Genomic DNA, 16125 nt, shown 5'->3' with positions numbered 1-16125 from the left:
TAGTTGGGTTTTCTCCCAAAAGGGTTTCCCAGAGAGCATATCTTGTGTATTATGTGTCTGTGAGCTTATTTTGTTGTTGTCTACTTTTCTGCTTGATTTACTTTTACATGCATGCACTAATTATAGTTAATTTTACAGATCTAGAAATTAAGTAAAACTGTAATAGTGTAAAATCTTAGATTTTTAGTTTAATATTATCAAATCTGTTGTGACGAATTGTCCAGTGGAATATCCATGACAGTTTACGGATCATTTGGTATCAGAGCAGGTTTCTTTGGGTATTTTGTGGAGATTGTAGGGATCTAGATTGATGAGACCGAAAATCGTAAAATCCTAATCATGGGTGACGAATTTGTAAACAAACCTCGTGATCCTGCAGAGGTGAGGTTTTCGCGGCTTGAAGAACAAATCACGGATATAAACTGCAATGTAAACCTCCTCATGGCGGCCCTAAGCAATAAGCTAGGGATATTTGGAGAAGGGGGTTTGAATGCAGAGGACAAATTAAAAGGAGGATCGGGAGATCGGGAAGACGCAGATAATCAGCCGAAGAAAGAACTCGGAAAATATCAACCCAGTTCGAGTGTTTTGGACCAATCCCTATATAAAGTGGAAGCAAAAGTAGATATCAAGCCATACCACTGCGAAAACGACGCTCTGAAGCTGAACCGTTGCAACAACTGGAAGTTTATTTCAGTGTCCATCAGATCAAGGAAGGGCAGAAGATCTCATTCGCACGACTAAAATTGGAGGGCCATTCACTAACTTGGTGGGAGAGCCACATAGAAACCCTGAGGTTGGAGGGAGAACCTCCAGTGACTAAGTAGGAGGATTTCAAAACCCTCATTAAGTCACAGTTTTATCCCATTAGGTACGTAGAAGACCAGTGGATCCGATGGCATTACTTTAGGCAAAAGCCACTGAAAACGTGCAGGAGTACACCACAAAATTCAGAAAGATGGCTATAATGTTGGGTATCTTTCCAAAGAACCCAGATGTACTCCTCAAGTCTTTGGGGGGTCTGCATTGCCATTTGCGTGAACAAGTGATGTTGTTCAAGCCCAAAACGGTGGACGAGGCTTGTGTACAAGCAGAGTACCAGGAGAAAATAGGCCTAAAAAGAGTGCAATCAAGTGGATCGAAACAAAAGGAGCAACAAGATGCTTCTAAGGAGGGGAATAAGAAGCAAAAAGGGGAAAAGATAAAAAGACGACAACCACAACACACCAGTGCAAGGATCCTAGCAACTACTGCAACCATTGCAACATTGATGGCCATACAAAGGAGAAGTTTTGGAAGTTGCATCCAGAGCTAAACCTGAAGAACAAGAAAAAAGATAATAAGAAGAAGAATCTCATGGCCACTGATTCAAGCAACCAAATTGAAAGCAACTTATACGTGGATGAGAAGATCGTCTGTACATCAGTGCAGAAGGAGGTGAATCTGAGTAGCCTTTAGCAACATGAAGAGAAAGAAATGACCAAACTCTTCCATGTAAAGATACAGACCAAGAAGACGGAGATTGATGCTCTGTTTGATTCAAGATCGCAAGCAAATCTCATTGCAGTAGATCTGGTCAAGAAGTTGGCACTGGAAGTTGGTGATCATCCAAACCCATATCCACTAGGATGGGTACATAAGGATGCAAAGATGAAGGTAACAAAACAATGTAAAATTAGATTTTGTTATCAGTGCTGATTTTATTGATGAAGTAGATCTGGATGTGGTTCCCCTTGATGTATGTGGAGTCGTGTTTGGGAGTTCATACATGTACATGCGTGATGCAATATTCATGAGGAGAGCTAACCAGTACTGACTCATTAAGGATGGAAAATCATTCATCATCAATGCGCACAAAGGCAAGTTGAAAATTTCACTGGTAAGTGCCAACCATGTAGAGAAATTGATCAGTTCCAGCAAGAAGTATGTTTTATTGTTTATAAGAGAAAATCAGTGTGTAGAGGAGTCAATAAGAGGCAAGGCATCCCAGAGGAGTGTACTAAGAAACAAAAGAAAAAATTGGAGGAGTTGTTACAAGCATACAAGGACGTGTTCCGAGAGCCTAAAAGGCTAGCCCTAAGAGAGAAGTGGAGCACGAGACCCAGCTATTGCCAGAGTCCCCATTGCCAAATATTGGGCTGTACAGGGAGTATGTTATAGAAGCAAGTGAGGTGAAGAAAAAGTTGCAACAACTGTTGGAACAGGGTGTCATTCGACCGAGTACATCACCATGTGGGTCACCCATCGTCATTGCACCAAAGAAGGATGGGACTTGGCGGATGTGTATAGATTATAGGGCGTTGAATAAAATCATGCTCAAGAACAGATACCCCCTGCCCAGGATAAACGATCTGCTAGATCAGTTGTAGCAAGAAAAGTATTTCACCAAGCTGGACATGAAGTCTGGATATCATCAGGTTCGAGTCAAAGAAGAAGATACATGGAAGACCGCCTTCAAAACCAGACAAGATTTGTATCAATGGTTAGTTATGCCATTTGGCGTATGTAATGCATCAACTACATTTATGAGATTAATGAATGATGTAATGCCCAGTTTCCATTGTTCCTACTTATTATGTACCTAGAATTCGATTGTTTAATAAAATGGATCAATTATTCTGCTCATTTTGTTTGGTGTTTAGATTTGGGTGCTTGCTCATTAATTTTTAGTTGTTGTTCCTAGTTCAAGTTTTCGGTAATTATTGTTATTTTCCAATTAGGAATATTACAGTTAAGCAGGTTGCTCCATTTCCTCAACCTTCTTTGGATTTTACATTGATGAGCTCAAGTCTTTTCCCAAAGAACACGACTAACATTGAGATAGTTTCCTTCTTCACCACAATGCGATTTCCATCCTCCTACTCTTTGATGATGTGATCCTTCTTGTTTGCTTCCTTGAGGGGCTTTTGGGATAGATTGGTGCTTTGGCTAGCTTCTTTGGCCTTAGACAAGTGGAGGTGAATCTCAACAAAATTGAGGACATGTTCTACAATGGGTCATTGGGTCTAAGAACTCTTTTGTAGATCACCATTTTTTCTCAAAAGGTAGTGAGATTGAGGTGTTCATTACATATACATGGAGGTATAGTGCATGGGCTCAAGGCTTGGATTGAGCAAGCCTTGTCACACTTAGTAAGCAATGCTGTTCCCTATCTGTATTTGAGCTTCACTGCTTGTAGAGGTCATTTCATGATATCTATTCTTATGTATTTTTTTGCCTTGATTATTAGGCCCATTGTGCTTTATGACTATGAGATTTAGGGGACTAGATTACTTTCATCATACTATGATAAGATGGAAATAACCCAAATGACAATGTTTCTACCCATGATGCACTGCAAAATTCGATGCCCGTGCAAAGTTCGAGAGCATTTTGTTTTTTTCAGTTTGTCGTCGTCTCTATTAATCACTCCCACCTTTCATATGCACTTTAGGTGCCTTTGGTTAACTGTTTTCCTCTAAGAAAAATTTAAAGAAGGTGGTTAAAGATGATATTTATCAATGTACGTCCAATGTACTTGAATCGCCCTCTTGGGCCCTGTTCCTAAGACAATATTCTACTTCAAGTTTTCATGTCGTTGAGAGACAATCTTATTATTTGAACTAAATATAATCAAAAGCATTTGATGCATAGCAATAGGATTCCTTTAGGCCAATTTAGGGTTTTCGCTCAACAACTTCTAATGAAGAAATTCAATAGCATCTTGAAGTTGGAGAGATTGGTATATCATGTCACCTATAAGGAGTTGAGTTGGAGGAGCACCCCAATTCATGTAGTTGAGAGATGATGCTTTATTTGGCTTGAATGTACTCAAAGACTTTTAAATAAAAGAGTTGGACATGAAGGATGTTTATAAGTCATAAAAAAAACCTAGGGTTTGCACTTGTCGTCATTTGCACGCACTTGGGGGTCTTGAACCTAGTACCTAGCTAATACAAGTGCTATCACCTTGCAACTTGCTTCCACAACATACAATCATGGGTAAGGAGTGGGTTAGTTACCATCTAAAAGTTTTTTAATCTTCTTAATTCTATATATTTCTTTCCTGATTAAAAAATCCAAAGTAAAATGCCTTATTGCTTTTCGCTAGCTTACCATATGGAGAGAGTTACTTGGAAATTGGTATTTATGGGTTATGTTAGAGGGAATTGCTAGTCTAGGGACATTATATTGTATAAGAAGACTATATGTAAGGGAAGAGTCAAAGAATCTAATTTGGATATTGAATTTTGAGGCCAAGATGGACCAAGATGATACCTTGCCTTTGTTAATGCTTAGATGCAATCTAGTGACATAATAAACGGACATTGAACAACCTCTTTCTGGGCATTGGTTTATGCTTTTATCATCTTTAATAGGATGAAGTTGCTGTCAAAAAGCTGAGGGTGGAATTAGAGAAGCACAACTAAATATTGGTATGTTTGAAAAGTTTGATTTTACTCATGAATACGTTATCTATGTATACGCATTAGTCTTCTAAGGAGATCAAGGGAGATTAATCGGTGCCTTTTTGAGAGTGCACCCTTTTAGCTTTACAGTTGGTTTGTTCCCTCTCTTTAAATTAAAAAGTGGAGACTTTGTAATATGCGTATTCAAGATAACTAATTTGGATATTCAATTTTGAGGCCAAGATGGACCATGTTCATATGTTGCCTTAGTCAATCCTCAAATGCAATCTAGTGACATAATAAACGGACAGTGAACAAACCTCTTTCTGGGCATTGGTTTATGCTTTTATCATCTTTAATATGATGAAGTTGCTGTCAAAAAGATGAGGGTGGAATTAGAGAAGCACAATGAAATATTGGTAAGTTTGAAAAGTTTGATTCTACTCGTGAATACGTCATCTATGTATACACATTAGTCTTCTAAGGAGAGCAAGGGAGATTAATCGGTGCTTTTTTGAGAGTGCACCCTTTTAGCTGTACAATTGGTTTGTTGCCTCTCTTGAAATTACAATGTGAAGACTTTGTAAGATGCGTATTCAAGATAAGTTGCTTGGTGAGTTACTATAACCTTATGTAGCAACATCAGTATTATATGCTTATAAGTATCTACTAAATAACAGTGTTCCACGGGGACGCGTCCCCCAGGGTCGGGTGCGCGCACCCCTCGCACCCCACGGCCCTGGGATGGGGGGATGTCTGGGGAAACGTTTCCCCACATTCTCCTTTTGGGGAGACGCAGGGGGGCGTTTCGCCGGTGTCAGGGATGTGACTTCCACAAAGGGGGATGCCTACGCGTCACCCCTCAAAATGGGTTATGCGCCCCCCCCTTAAATTTGCTTGTAAACAATTATTTATGACAGGGGAAACCTAGTATTTGACCATAATGGCCTACTAATGTCAAGACTTTGTAAGATGTGTATTCAAGATAAGTTTCTTGGTGAGTTACTATAATCTTATGCAGCAACATCAATATTATATGCTTATAAGTATCTACTAAATAACAGTGTTCCACGGGGACGCGTCCCCCAAGGTCAGGTGCGCGCACCCCTCGCACCTGGGATGGAGGGACGTTTGGGGAAACCTTTCCCCACGTCCCCCTTTTGGGGAGACGCAGGGGGGGTGTTTCCCCAGTGTCAGGGACATGACTCCCACAAAGGGGGATGCCTAGGTGTCCCTCCTCAAAATGGGTTATGCGTCCCCCCTTAAATTTGCTTGTAAACAATTATTTATGACAGGGGAAACCTATTATTTGACCATAATGGCCTACTAATGCTATGGTGTCCCCCCTCAAAATGGGTTATGCGTCCCCCCTTAAATTTTCTTGTAAACAATTATTTATGACAGGGGAAACCTAGTATTTGACCATAATGGCCTACTAATGCTATGCAATTCATGGTAATGTTAAATTCTTAAAGTAAAAGGATGAAAAATGACTCAAGATGTTTGAGAGTGGTTCCGACCTCATTGGATTTCATATGGAGAAAGTAGAATTTTAGATCTCACTGAAAATCCAACAGACTTAACAGTTTTTTAGGAATTCAGGATTTGATGGATTGCAACATTTCCATTGCATTTTGTTATGTACAAGGGTACGGGATTAGTATTTAATCAAGAGCACCAAGCCCTCAGTATACTTTAGAGTGACTTTTAGACTCATCACTACACTGTTTTTGAGTTTTAGTTGTATCAATTTACTATTCCAGTCTTCAGATTTTGGTATCTATTAAAGTCTTTTTTGCTTAATACTAATTAAATTCTAGAATGATGAATGATGAATTTTAATTTTAAATCAATTTAGAATCTAGAATGATGAATGATGAATTTAATTTTTAAATCAATGTAGATTCTAGGATGGTGAATATACAGCTTGAGTGGGCCTAATGGTTAAGAGCATGTGTTTCCTCCTAAGAGGTCACAGGTTCAAAACCAGAGGGGGGTAGAGTATGTATGCCTTCGTAGACTTAGCAGTCAAATCGCTGCGCGGAGGTGGGTCCCTTGTCCCACAAATAAGGGGGTCTCATACACCAATTTGGTGTCTGGCTTGGCTGTGACCTTAAAAATGGATATTATTATTATTATTATTAATGAATGATGAATATGGATCAGAGTATTTCATTAATGAATCTCGTGGTCTATGGATGAATCATGTATGTATTAGTAAGGATGATGAGTATGGATCAATGTATTTCATTATTTAATTCAATTATGTATGTATCATTGTATTTATGCTTTCATTATTGAATATGAATTTAAATATATATATATATATATATATTAAAAAGAAAAAAAGTATATACCCAGACGTCTCCCTGTCCCCCTAAATTTCCCGAAAATTTGAGGGTACTCCCACGCGTTCCCCTTGTGCGTCTCCCCATCCCGGAGTCTTGGTGGAACATTGATAAATAATGAACGGATTGCTGCTGATAGTCAGTTGCTTAAATACTTATTGCTTCTTTGATGCAATAACTTTCTGTTAGCTATATGATATATAATGACTTATTAGCTACTTAGTGGTAGTACTATGATATTAGAACATTCTGTAGTTAAGATCCTTCTCTATTTTTATTGATAGTATTGAAGAAGATGCTGTTTCTGTAGGTATTATGAAGGACAGTTGACAGATCTTACTGAGGTAGATGCTGAAGAGGAAGAGAAAAAGGAACGTGGAAAGATCACAGAAGCTGCAGCAAAGGTATCGTACCCATCTTATAACTACGCATATGCATCTCTTCACTTCTTGATTTGTGTAAGATGTGGAGTGCAAGTTGTCTGCTTTGTGGTTTTCTTTAGTAGAACTGAGCCTTAAGTATTAACCTGTAAGGATCTTTTGTAGTAACATATACTTGATTTATCTGGCCAATCTTTCTTAACTTTTATTGTAATTTGTGGCATTTTGATGTGAACGACAATATAAATATTTTGAAAATTTATTTTCTTGTGTATGTTCTTAATCAACAAAGTTGGTGATAGATGTGTATTTGAAATATATCGACTTGTTCTGTTTAAATTGTTAGCAGGAAATTACATAGATAATAGCATTTAATATTATCCAATACATCTTCTGTATATTTATTATTGTTCACACAGCTTTCAATATGTTTAATGATATTTGGCTTTCTAAATTTACAGATTTTTTATACCTTGACTATTTTAAAATTCTAGAAACCACACATAACTTTCCATTTAACTTTTGAAAGCAAAATTCATTGGATGCATTCTTTTTGTTGATTATTCTTAACATAAAAGGAAAGATGGAAGGATTACTGATTTTATCTCATTCTAATCTCGTCTGTTAAAAGTCTATCTTAAAAACTACGTTTCCTGATGACAAAGCCCTGAAGAAGAAAACATAGTTTCATTATCTTCCTAGCCTTTTGGCACTTCAAATCTTGGTGTATCATTAAATGTTGTTCCAGTTGTCATTTAATTTTCTTTCTGAATTCCGGTTTATCTTTCTGCCTGCTGCTTGTTTCTTTAACTTTGACACACTAGAACAGTGACGAGATATAGCACACTACAAATTGTAATTTCTGAAGCACAATTTTTTTTGATGATTCTATCAAAATTAAATTTACTCATATTTGTTCTTTTTAGAGCACTTTGATGGTTAATTAGACATATCCACTTATAATTTCAAATGAATATATGTGTCTTATTGTTTCTTTTGTAATAATAATGATGATAATAATAATAATAATAAGCCAATTATAAGGTCACGGCCAAGCCAGAACCAAATTGGTGTGTGAGGCCCCCTTGTTTGTGGGACAAGGGACTCACCTCTGCGCAGTGATTTGACTGCATGGATATGAGTTTCAAGATGAACAGAAATTCATGAATTTGGTTTTAAATTTTTCCTCTGCTTGTATTCACAAATTATATTGAGTTTGGATCAAAGTCACATGGTTTGGGTTTGAGTTCAAGTTCGGCAGCAATAAAATTGAGTGTGCAATGAGATTTGGATAAGATTTTCCATCAGGTTCGTCATACAAGTATTTTAAAATGTAAATAATATTTTATAAATTATGTTATAAAATAATATATAAATAAATAAAGATTCTATAATATATAAATTATACTTTATAACATAAATGCTAAGATATATAATAGATATTATGATTTAATTAAATCCAAAGTCTCTCAAATAATTCTTCTTGCTGTCCTAAGTTATAACTTATAAGCTATACACTAAACTATCTCAACAACCCTAAATATCTCGTTACATATAATAATAATGTGACCATCAGACACTGGAATTGAGTCAGTATGTCTGATGTTCATACCATTGTTGAAAAATTTGGCATACCAAAAATTGGTGAGGGTCCAGAATATTATCTTTTGGCAAAATCAGAAAAAAAAAACAGCAAACTGCAGCAAGCATTAAAAACACAAAATAAATTCATTTTTTTTTTTCCAAAATTGTCAACATTAGCACATCAATATGGGAAAAACAACCAATATATATGATGTAGTTGATGCCAAATAAAAACTGATACATCAAAGTTGTTACTGAATATTGAACCTTGATAGTGGTCCAATCAAGGACTCAAAAGCGAACAACCAATAAAGATGACATGATATATAGAAATGTATTTCATCATTATGAGTCATATACAAATGTACAAGCTAATTATCTAGATTATAGTATCAATTACATCTCCCCTTTTTACAGGAAAAGGTCATGGCTTGTTCACCATTAGAAGTTTCTGCATCATGTATATAATGTTGACTGGTGGGTGTAGCTATATCAATCTGTGTAGAAGGTGGTTTTGTGGCTGCTACCTCACTCTCGAGGATGTCGAAGTCCTCTTCTCCCCTCTCATGTTGCTCCTCCTTCCCCCCCTGTACCTGCTGTTGCTCCTCCTCCTCTAATCATGCAGGTGCCTCCTCAGTAATAGGTGCATCATACCCCAACCTCCACTTAGAGAATATGTTAATATTGTTCAAGAAAATGGCATCAGCTTCAGGTATTTTCTCCAGCTGGCTCATGCAGAGATGGGGATTGTAGTGGACATATACCAAATCATTGAGATATGGGAAATCCAACTAGTAAGAGGGGTTATAAATAAATTAATGGGTCTTAGAGGGTCATAAATTATAATAATCATACTTGCTTAGTTGAAGTTCTAAGCTGTTGTGCTTTCTTGAGTTTATTTTTTCCAGGATACTCCAACAGCACTTGCACCTTGAAGCACTATATTTTTGGCTAAGGAGCTAAATAAAAATTCATAAATTTGGTGCTTGTGCACCATGTTAGATGACCAAACATCTACGGCGAATTAAAAAAGGACTAAAATTACATTTCATTGAAACATAATTCAACTTTCAAATAAAACACATAATTAAAATTTTAAATTCTAGTGGATTATATGGAAGCAAGATACTCTCCTTTCATAGACAACATTGGCAAAGCCAAATATTCAGCTAGCCTCTCGATACATGTCCATCTTGCAATTAATTGTTTTGCAAGCATCAACATTAGATTCCATCCTTTGGGGACATGTAAGGAGCCCTTTCATCACCTCACCGTCGAAATCAAAGTTGCATGAGTAAGCAGAGGCGGGGCTGAGGAAGTGTTGTTGCATAAATTGGCTGACGGAGTATCCTAGTCCATCGACCATCGATCAAATCCCAAATTATCCTGTATTTACCATATCTGGGGTTGCCCCTCTTGACATAATAAGATCAGATAGGTTCTTTGGCCCTATAAAGGGCCTCATACAAGTAGCCCGTTGCGGGCTTATACCCATCAATCAAGTGGGGAACCTTAACTAAAGGTTCATCAACCGTATACATTACTTGAACTCCTTCCTTGAAGAAATTAGTGTACACTAGTTTAGCAATGACTTTCCCATCTTTTCTTGAGTTAAATGCACGATCACGCCACTCATTACAAACAAACCTCTGCTTCAACTCAAACTGACATTTGAGCAGAAATAGTAGAGAAGTCAAGTTGTTGGCAAAACATATGATTGTAGGACTCAACAACTCCTGTTTCTTGTGAATCTCCTCACGAGGCTAAGAACAAATGAATGGTTCAAGGTTACTTGGGAGCGGGAGCTGGGAGCGACATTTTCAAAAGCTCCTGGTTTGGGAGCGAATCGTGAGCGAATTTTTATATAATATATATTTTTATATATTTTGATGCATATATGTCAACAAAGGCATGTAGAATGACGAATTAGATATAAAAAACATAAAAATATAGATTGAACCATATAACATCAATCATCTAGAGGTTATAATCTTCATCAATCATGTCCACAAGTTAGTAACATACAACATATCGAGTCTCATGATTCATCAATCTTAAAGTTTCAAGCTTTCAAAATTTAATACGTAACATTTATCATCATTGATCACCAAAATTATATAAAAATTCTAACATGAAATGAAATGAAACAACTTTTAACTTTCACGAAGCATTATATTCATAATTCATTACCAATGAGTTATAATTGCCAACTTCAAACTTAAATCGTCATATATTGTTTACAAAAAATATCATAATAAATATGAAAGTGTCAATAGCTATAAAAACTACTAGAAACTAGAAAAGACAAGTAAATTTTATCTATTGCTAATGCTTGGGCCTCTTGCCACCACGAGAAATGTCTAATTTTTGAGTCTTGTTGGAAAATCAAGATCTTTGTCATTAATATCACCCTCTAAGCATTAACATAAGATAGAAAAAACATAGCATGTCAAGTCAAGATTTTGTTTGAGTGATGGGTACATTTTTAGTAGGGTCATGATAGAGGAGTTCGACAACCATTGTCACTAACATTAAGGTACATAGAGGGATTGGTTCTCTTGATTAAATACGAGTTCCATACCCTAATACATGACAAAATCCAATGGAAACATTGCAATCCCCCCAATCCTGGAATCTTGAAAAACTGATAAGTTTGATGGATTTTGAATGAGATCTAAAATTCTACTTTCTCCATGTGAAATCCATTGAGGTTGGAACCACTCTCAAACATCCCGAGCCATTTCATGGTAATGTTAAAAATTTAAGTAAAAGTGACATTCTCACTTTTACTTTAAGAATTTAACATTACCATGAATCGCATATCAATACTAGGGCCATAGGCTTGATCATTAGGTTTCCCCACTCAAAAATCATTGTTTCTTTGAAAAAGAATTGCATTTGGAATGTTTTTGCAAAAAAGACCAGGGGTTCTCACTTTTACTTTAAGAATTTAACTTTACCATGAATCGCATATCAATACTAGGGCCATAGGCTTGATCATTAGGTTGCCCCATAAAAAAATTATTGTTTCTTTGAAAAAGAATTGCATTTGTAATGTTTTTGCAAAAAAGCCTAGGAAGCAAAAATTTCGCTCTCGGGGATGCTTCTGAAGGGAGCGCGATGCGAGAGCGGGTTCGACGAGGGTGGGCGGAGCTGCTCCCCTACATCCCTAGAATGGTTATATATAAATTTTGTGATGCTCCTAAACTGATCAATGACCTTGATGAATATTTTTCCCACATCCTGAAGCATCAAATCAATGCAATGGGAAACACATAATTGGCTGCAGTAGCTATTAGGATTTATATAACATGTTGCAAACCAATCTCTTGAATAAACCTATCCATCAACTCACACAACAATGTCACATCTTTAACATGTGCCAATGCATCAATGGATTTAATAAACATTGTATCCGTTGGACAACGAACCGAGAAATTAAAAGGGTCCTACACTTCCCACATGTCCAACCATCTGACATCATCATCCATCCAATGGAATTCAATGAATTCTTTTGTCCTCCAATCTAATATTGATGTCACTCTTTCCCGATATTAGAATTGGTCCTTGCAACTCCTCATATTTGGGGCACTTATACCTTGAGCCAACAATAGCATTAACATCACACATTGACTCAAAAAATGGATGTCTTTGTGATGCTCAAGTTAATGTCTCTCCAGGAAAGACCCCTCCCACGATTCTATCTATTTCTTGCTTTTCCTTTCTTTAAACCGCGAATGGAATGGAAGTTTGTACCCCATCTTTGATTATTGTAACAAAGATAAGATGCTCATGGAAGGTGAATCTATGGAGTCCCTTCTCTCTACCTTGAGTCTCGACTTTGCATGTGGTTCTTTAGGATCTAGCCACTCTATCAATGATAAGTTCAACTTTGGTAGAAATTGCCTCTTCCTTTGTTTTATCCTTACCAAAAATAGAATTATGGGCAATCCACGTAATATCTGGGGTTCAACTAGCTGACCCCCCTTGTCATATGTTGACCACTCAATTTATAGTGCAATCTTTGTGGGTTTGTCACTTTGGAATGTTGTTAGGACAATACACAACTTCCAACTTGAAACCTTGGGCCATAAGATCCGAAGAAAGGGAACATCAAACATTTTTGGGAAATTAAAGTGTTGTTGGAAATAAAAGTAACGTTGGAAAAAAATAGACTTCTATATTTGTTCTATGTGTTGGAAATATTGAGAGGGGGGGTGAATCGATATTTCTTTTCAATTGTTACTTTTACCAGTTAGATCACTTATATTAAGAACACAAAAAGAACAATAAGAATAAATGCTTTTATTAATTTCTTCTTTATAATAAATCAAGTACAACAAATAGGGCTCCTTCCCTAGATGAAGACACCGATTGTCAATCTCCCAGGCTCCAACCTGTATTTTCCAAGCACTGAATTGGACTTCCAAGGCTCCAACCTTGTCAGTTTTGAGGCACCAACCTCAACGGCTCCAACCCTATATCTGGCTCAGGCTCTGAACTGGTTTCTTGAGGACTCTAATCCTCTAGGGCTCCAACCCTATTGTCCAAGGCACCAACCTTGTCTTTCTGAGGCTCCAACCTGTTGGTCTCCAACCCTTACTTTACTTCGTCAAGATGTATTTGGTTATAATTCATGGCTCCCAATGTCTTCTTCAACAAGCCTTGTTAATCTTTAGCTATGCCTTCCCTTAGTCTCCATGTCACGTCATCAATGACAACCTTGTTTTCTTAGAAGGTATTGCCACTGCTCTTCATGTCACCCAAACAAAATCTTCAATATGCTGCTTCACAAAGTTCTCTGACTCTGCCCTATTATGTTCTCAAGAGAAGACTTCAACGAGCTCTATTTGTCCAATCCCAATAAATCAACACTTTGACCACGACAACTACGACAACTTCGACCACGACAACTTCAACCACGACAACTACGACAACTTCGATCACAGTAGCTTCAACCACGACAACTACAACAACTTCAACTACGATAACTTCGAAAACTTCGACCACGACAACTATGACAACTTCAACTATGGCAGCTGCGACAACTTCGACCATGGTAGCTTCAACCACGACAACTACGACAGCTGCGACCACGACAACTTCGACCATGACAACTACGACAACTTCGACCACGTCAAGTATGGTATCTTCGACCACGGCAACTACGACAACTTCGACGATGACAACTACAACAACTTCTCTGCTCATAGCTTGAACTTGTGGGAGACTATTTAACCCACGAATAATTCCACAAACTTGTCTTCCTTGCTTTTCTAGGCTGTGACTGCTTCTCTACCTCTTGTCTTGTCTCCATCGAAAAATCTAAGCTTGAATGGACAAATTTAGGTCTATATTTATAGTGGTTTTTCCATATTCTGAAGGGACATGTCTCTTTGCCAAAGGTTATGAGCCTACTCAAGTCGGCTTGGACAATTTGACAATTTTTGACGTGCTGATTTCAAAGTTTGATTTCTCTTCAACGATAAGGAATTTGGGGGCGTGTAATAGCTCGTTAGAAAGAGGAAAAAATCCTTTACACTCCTATGCCAATCCCATTCTTAAATAGGGTCATTTTACCACCAATAAAATTATTTTTGTGAGACTATCATTATTATTTTATTTATGGCAGCCATTAGGATTTTAGTTTTAGGCATCCAATGTTTAGGGCTCCTTCTTTATAGAATTAGGTCATCAAGCTGATTAGGATTAGGGCTTCTTTAAAGGTATCATGGGCATCTTCATTTAAGGCTTCAACATCAATGATCTAAGGCTTTTCATGGACGTTAGGGCAAGGGCTTCTTGATTAGGATTAGGGCTTCATACACATAGGCTTCCATTCATGTATCTTAGGGGCATCATAAGTATTAGGACTTGCATCAATGTGTTAGGGCTAAGGCATCTTCTAGAGTGTCATGGGCATTTAGATCATGCATCACCAATCTAGGGCATAAATGTACTTAGGGTCTTGTCATGTAGTTAGGGCAACATCATGAAAGGGTTTAAGGCATGTATCACAAGAATATTTTCCATCTCCATCAATGCCATATTTACATCAATGATAACCTTGACCAACACTATGAACCATGAAAAATTATAATAAGAGGCAAGCAACATGGACTTTGAAAACCTTGCATAAATCTAGAAAAAATATTAGTTTAAGATTGTGGAATTTGAAGAAACACATGGGATGATAGTAATTGATCCATTGTCCAATTAAAAAAGGAAATTTTTTTGATGGTGATGAGAATAGTGATTTGGCCCTCCTAAACCTACTTCTTGCTAATGGTAAACCCCTTGCCTCCTAACTCATTGAACACGATGAGATGGGACACGAAGGACATTGAAATATGAGGCAACACGAGACACGACGACCTCAGAAATAGGACATGGAGGACACATTTTATATAGTTTTTATTTATATATGGGTCTATATATATAAAGAAATGAGTGATTTTTTTTATTGCAAGTAAAAGAGCTTTGTATTACAAAAGAGTTACAAAAATTACAAGATTCTTAGCTTTAGTGCTCAACAGAACTTGGCCATGGACATGGGCCTGAAGCTAAAAGAAAAGGTGGTGTAGACAAGTGTGAGGAGGCCTCTGCTCACAGAGGAGAAGCCAAATAACATCTTGTGTTAAATTTCAGGTATGTTCTATGCTTAAGAGCAGTTTACTTCAATTAGCCCAATATCAATGTCCAGTTTAGCAATCACATTAGCATGATAGTAAAATGCAAATAGAACATAAACATAAACAATAGAAGACAAGAGGACACAAGATGTGGCACCAACTAAGGAAAAACTCCAATGTGGGGAAACCCTTGATCAATTCTTCTTATATCCTTCAATAGTTTAGCAGAGACAAAGATAGTACAAATATACAAAACTGATATTTATGACAGTAGTAGAAAAGACTTGACCAGAGAAGACAATGCTGGTCACACAGGACAAAATCTTCCTCTGAAGATCATTCATATGGTATCAACAGGATGTTCAACAAACTGAGCCAATCATGGTCAAACCTTGACCCAAAACATCTCCCAGAACTCTGATGTCTTCTTGCTGCACTAGCTGTCACTGCTTCATGAAATAGGACACAATCAATAATAGATTTGCTGCTGTCATCATGATGACTGGTTAGGGCACCAAGCACTATTGTAACAGTCCTCCAACAGTCATCAAAACAACCTAGGACAACTCTTTGGATATGCTGTTGATCTGGGCATATATATAAGCCCTCAAACACCCATACACAATCCTTGACTGTGGTGTTATGGCCTGCAGCCTAACACACAGTCTTCTTGTAGCTTCCAAGCATCATGAACATTATCCTTGACCCCCCAATGATACCCCAACAGATTTGATCCTAAGCTCCCCTAACTCGGCCCTCCTAAACAACCTCACGGTCTTCCTGAAATGGCTTC

At 37.4% G+C, this 16125-nt stretch overlaps 1 protein-coding gene across 1 annotated transcript in view; it reads left to right on the top strand.

Moving 5' to 3' along the window:
* The window catches only part of LOC149195535 (RNA cytidine acetyltransferase 1-like), a 148409-nt gene that overhangs the window by 68988 nt on the left and 63296 nt on the right, over positions 1–16125 (top strand). Inside the window, exon 18 of the mRNA XM_089405360.1 lies at positions 7047–7140. Coding sequence (XP_089261486.1) covers positions 7047–7140 — 94 coding nt within the window. The remainder of the gene's footprint in view (positions 1–7046; positions 7141–16125) is intronic.

The sequence above is a fragment of the Pinus tabuliformis genome, chromosome 2_2 (assembly GCF_031772625.1).
Source record: "Pinus tabuliformis cultivar Carrire ecotype Pingquan chromosome 2_2, CPIR1, whole genome shotgun sequence".
Classification (NCBI taxonomy): Eukaryota; Viridiplantae; Streptophyta; class Pinopsida; order Pinales; family Pinaceae; genus Pinus; species Pinus tabuliformis.
The sequence above is the reverse complement of the archived record's forward strand: the minus strand, read 5'-3'. Positions and strand labels throughout refer to the sequence as shown.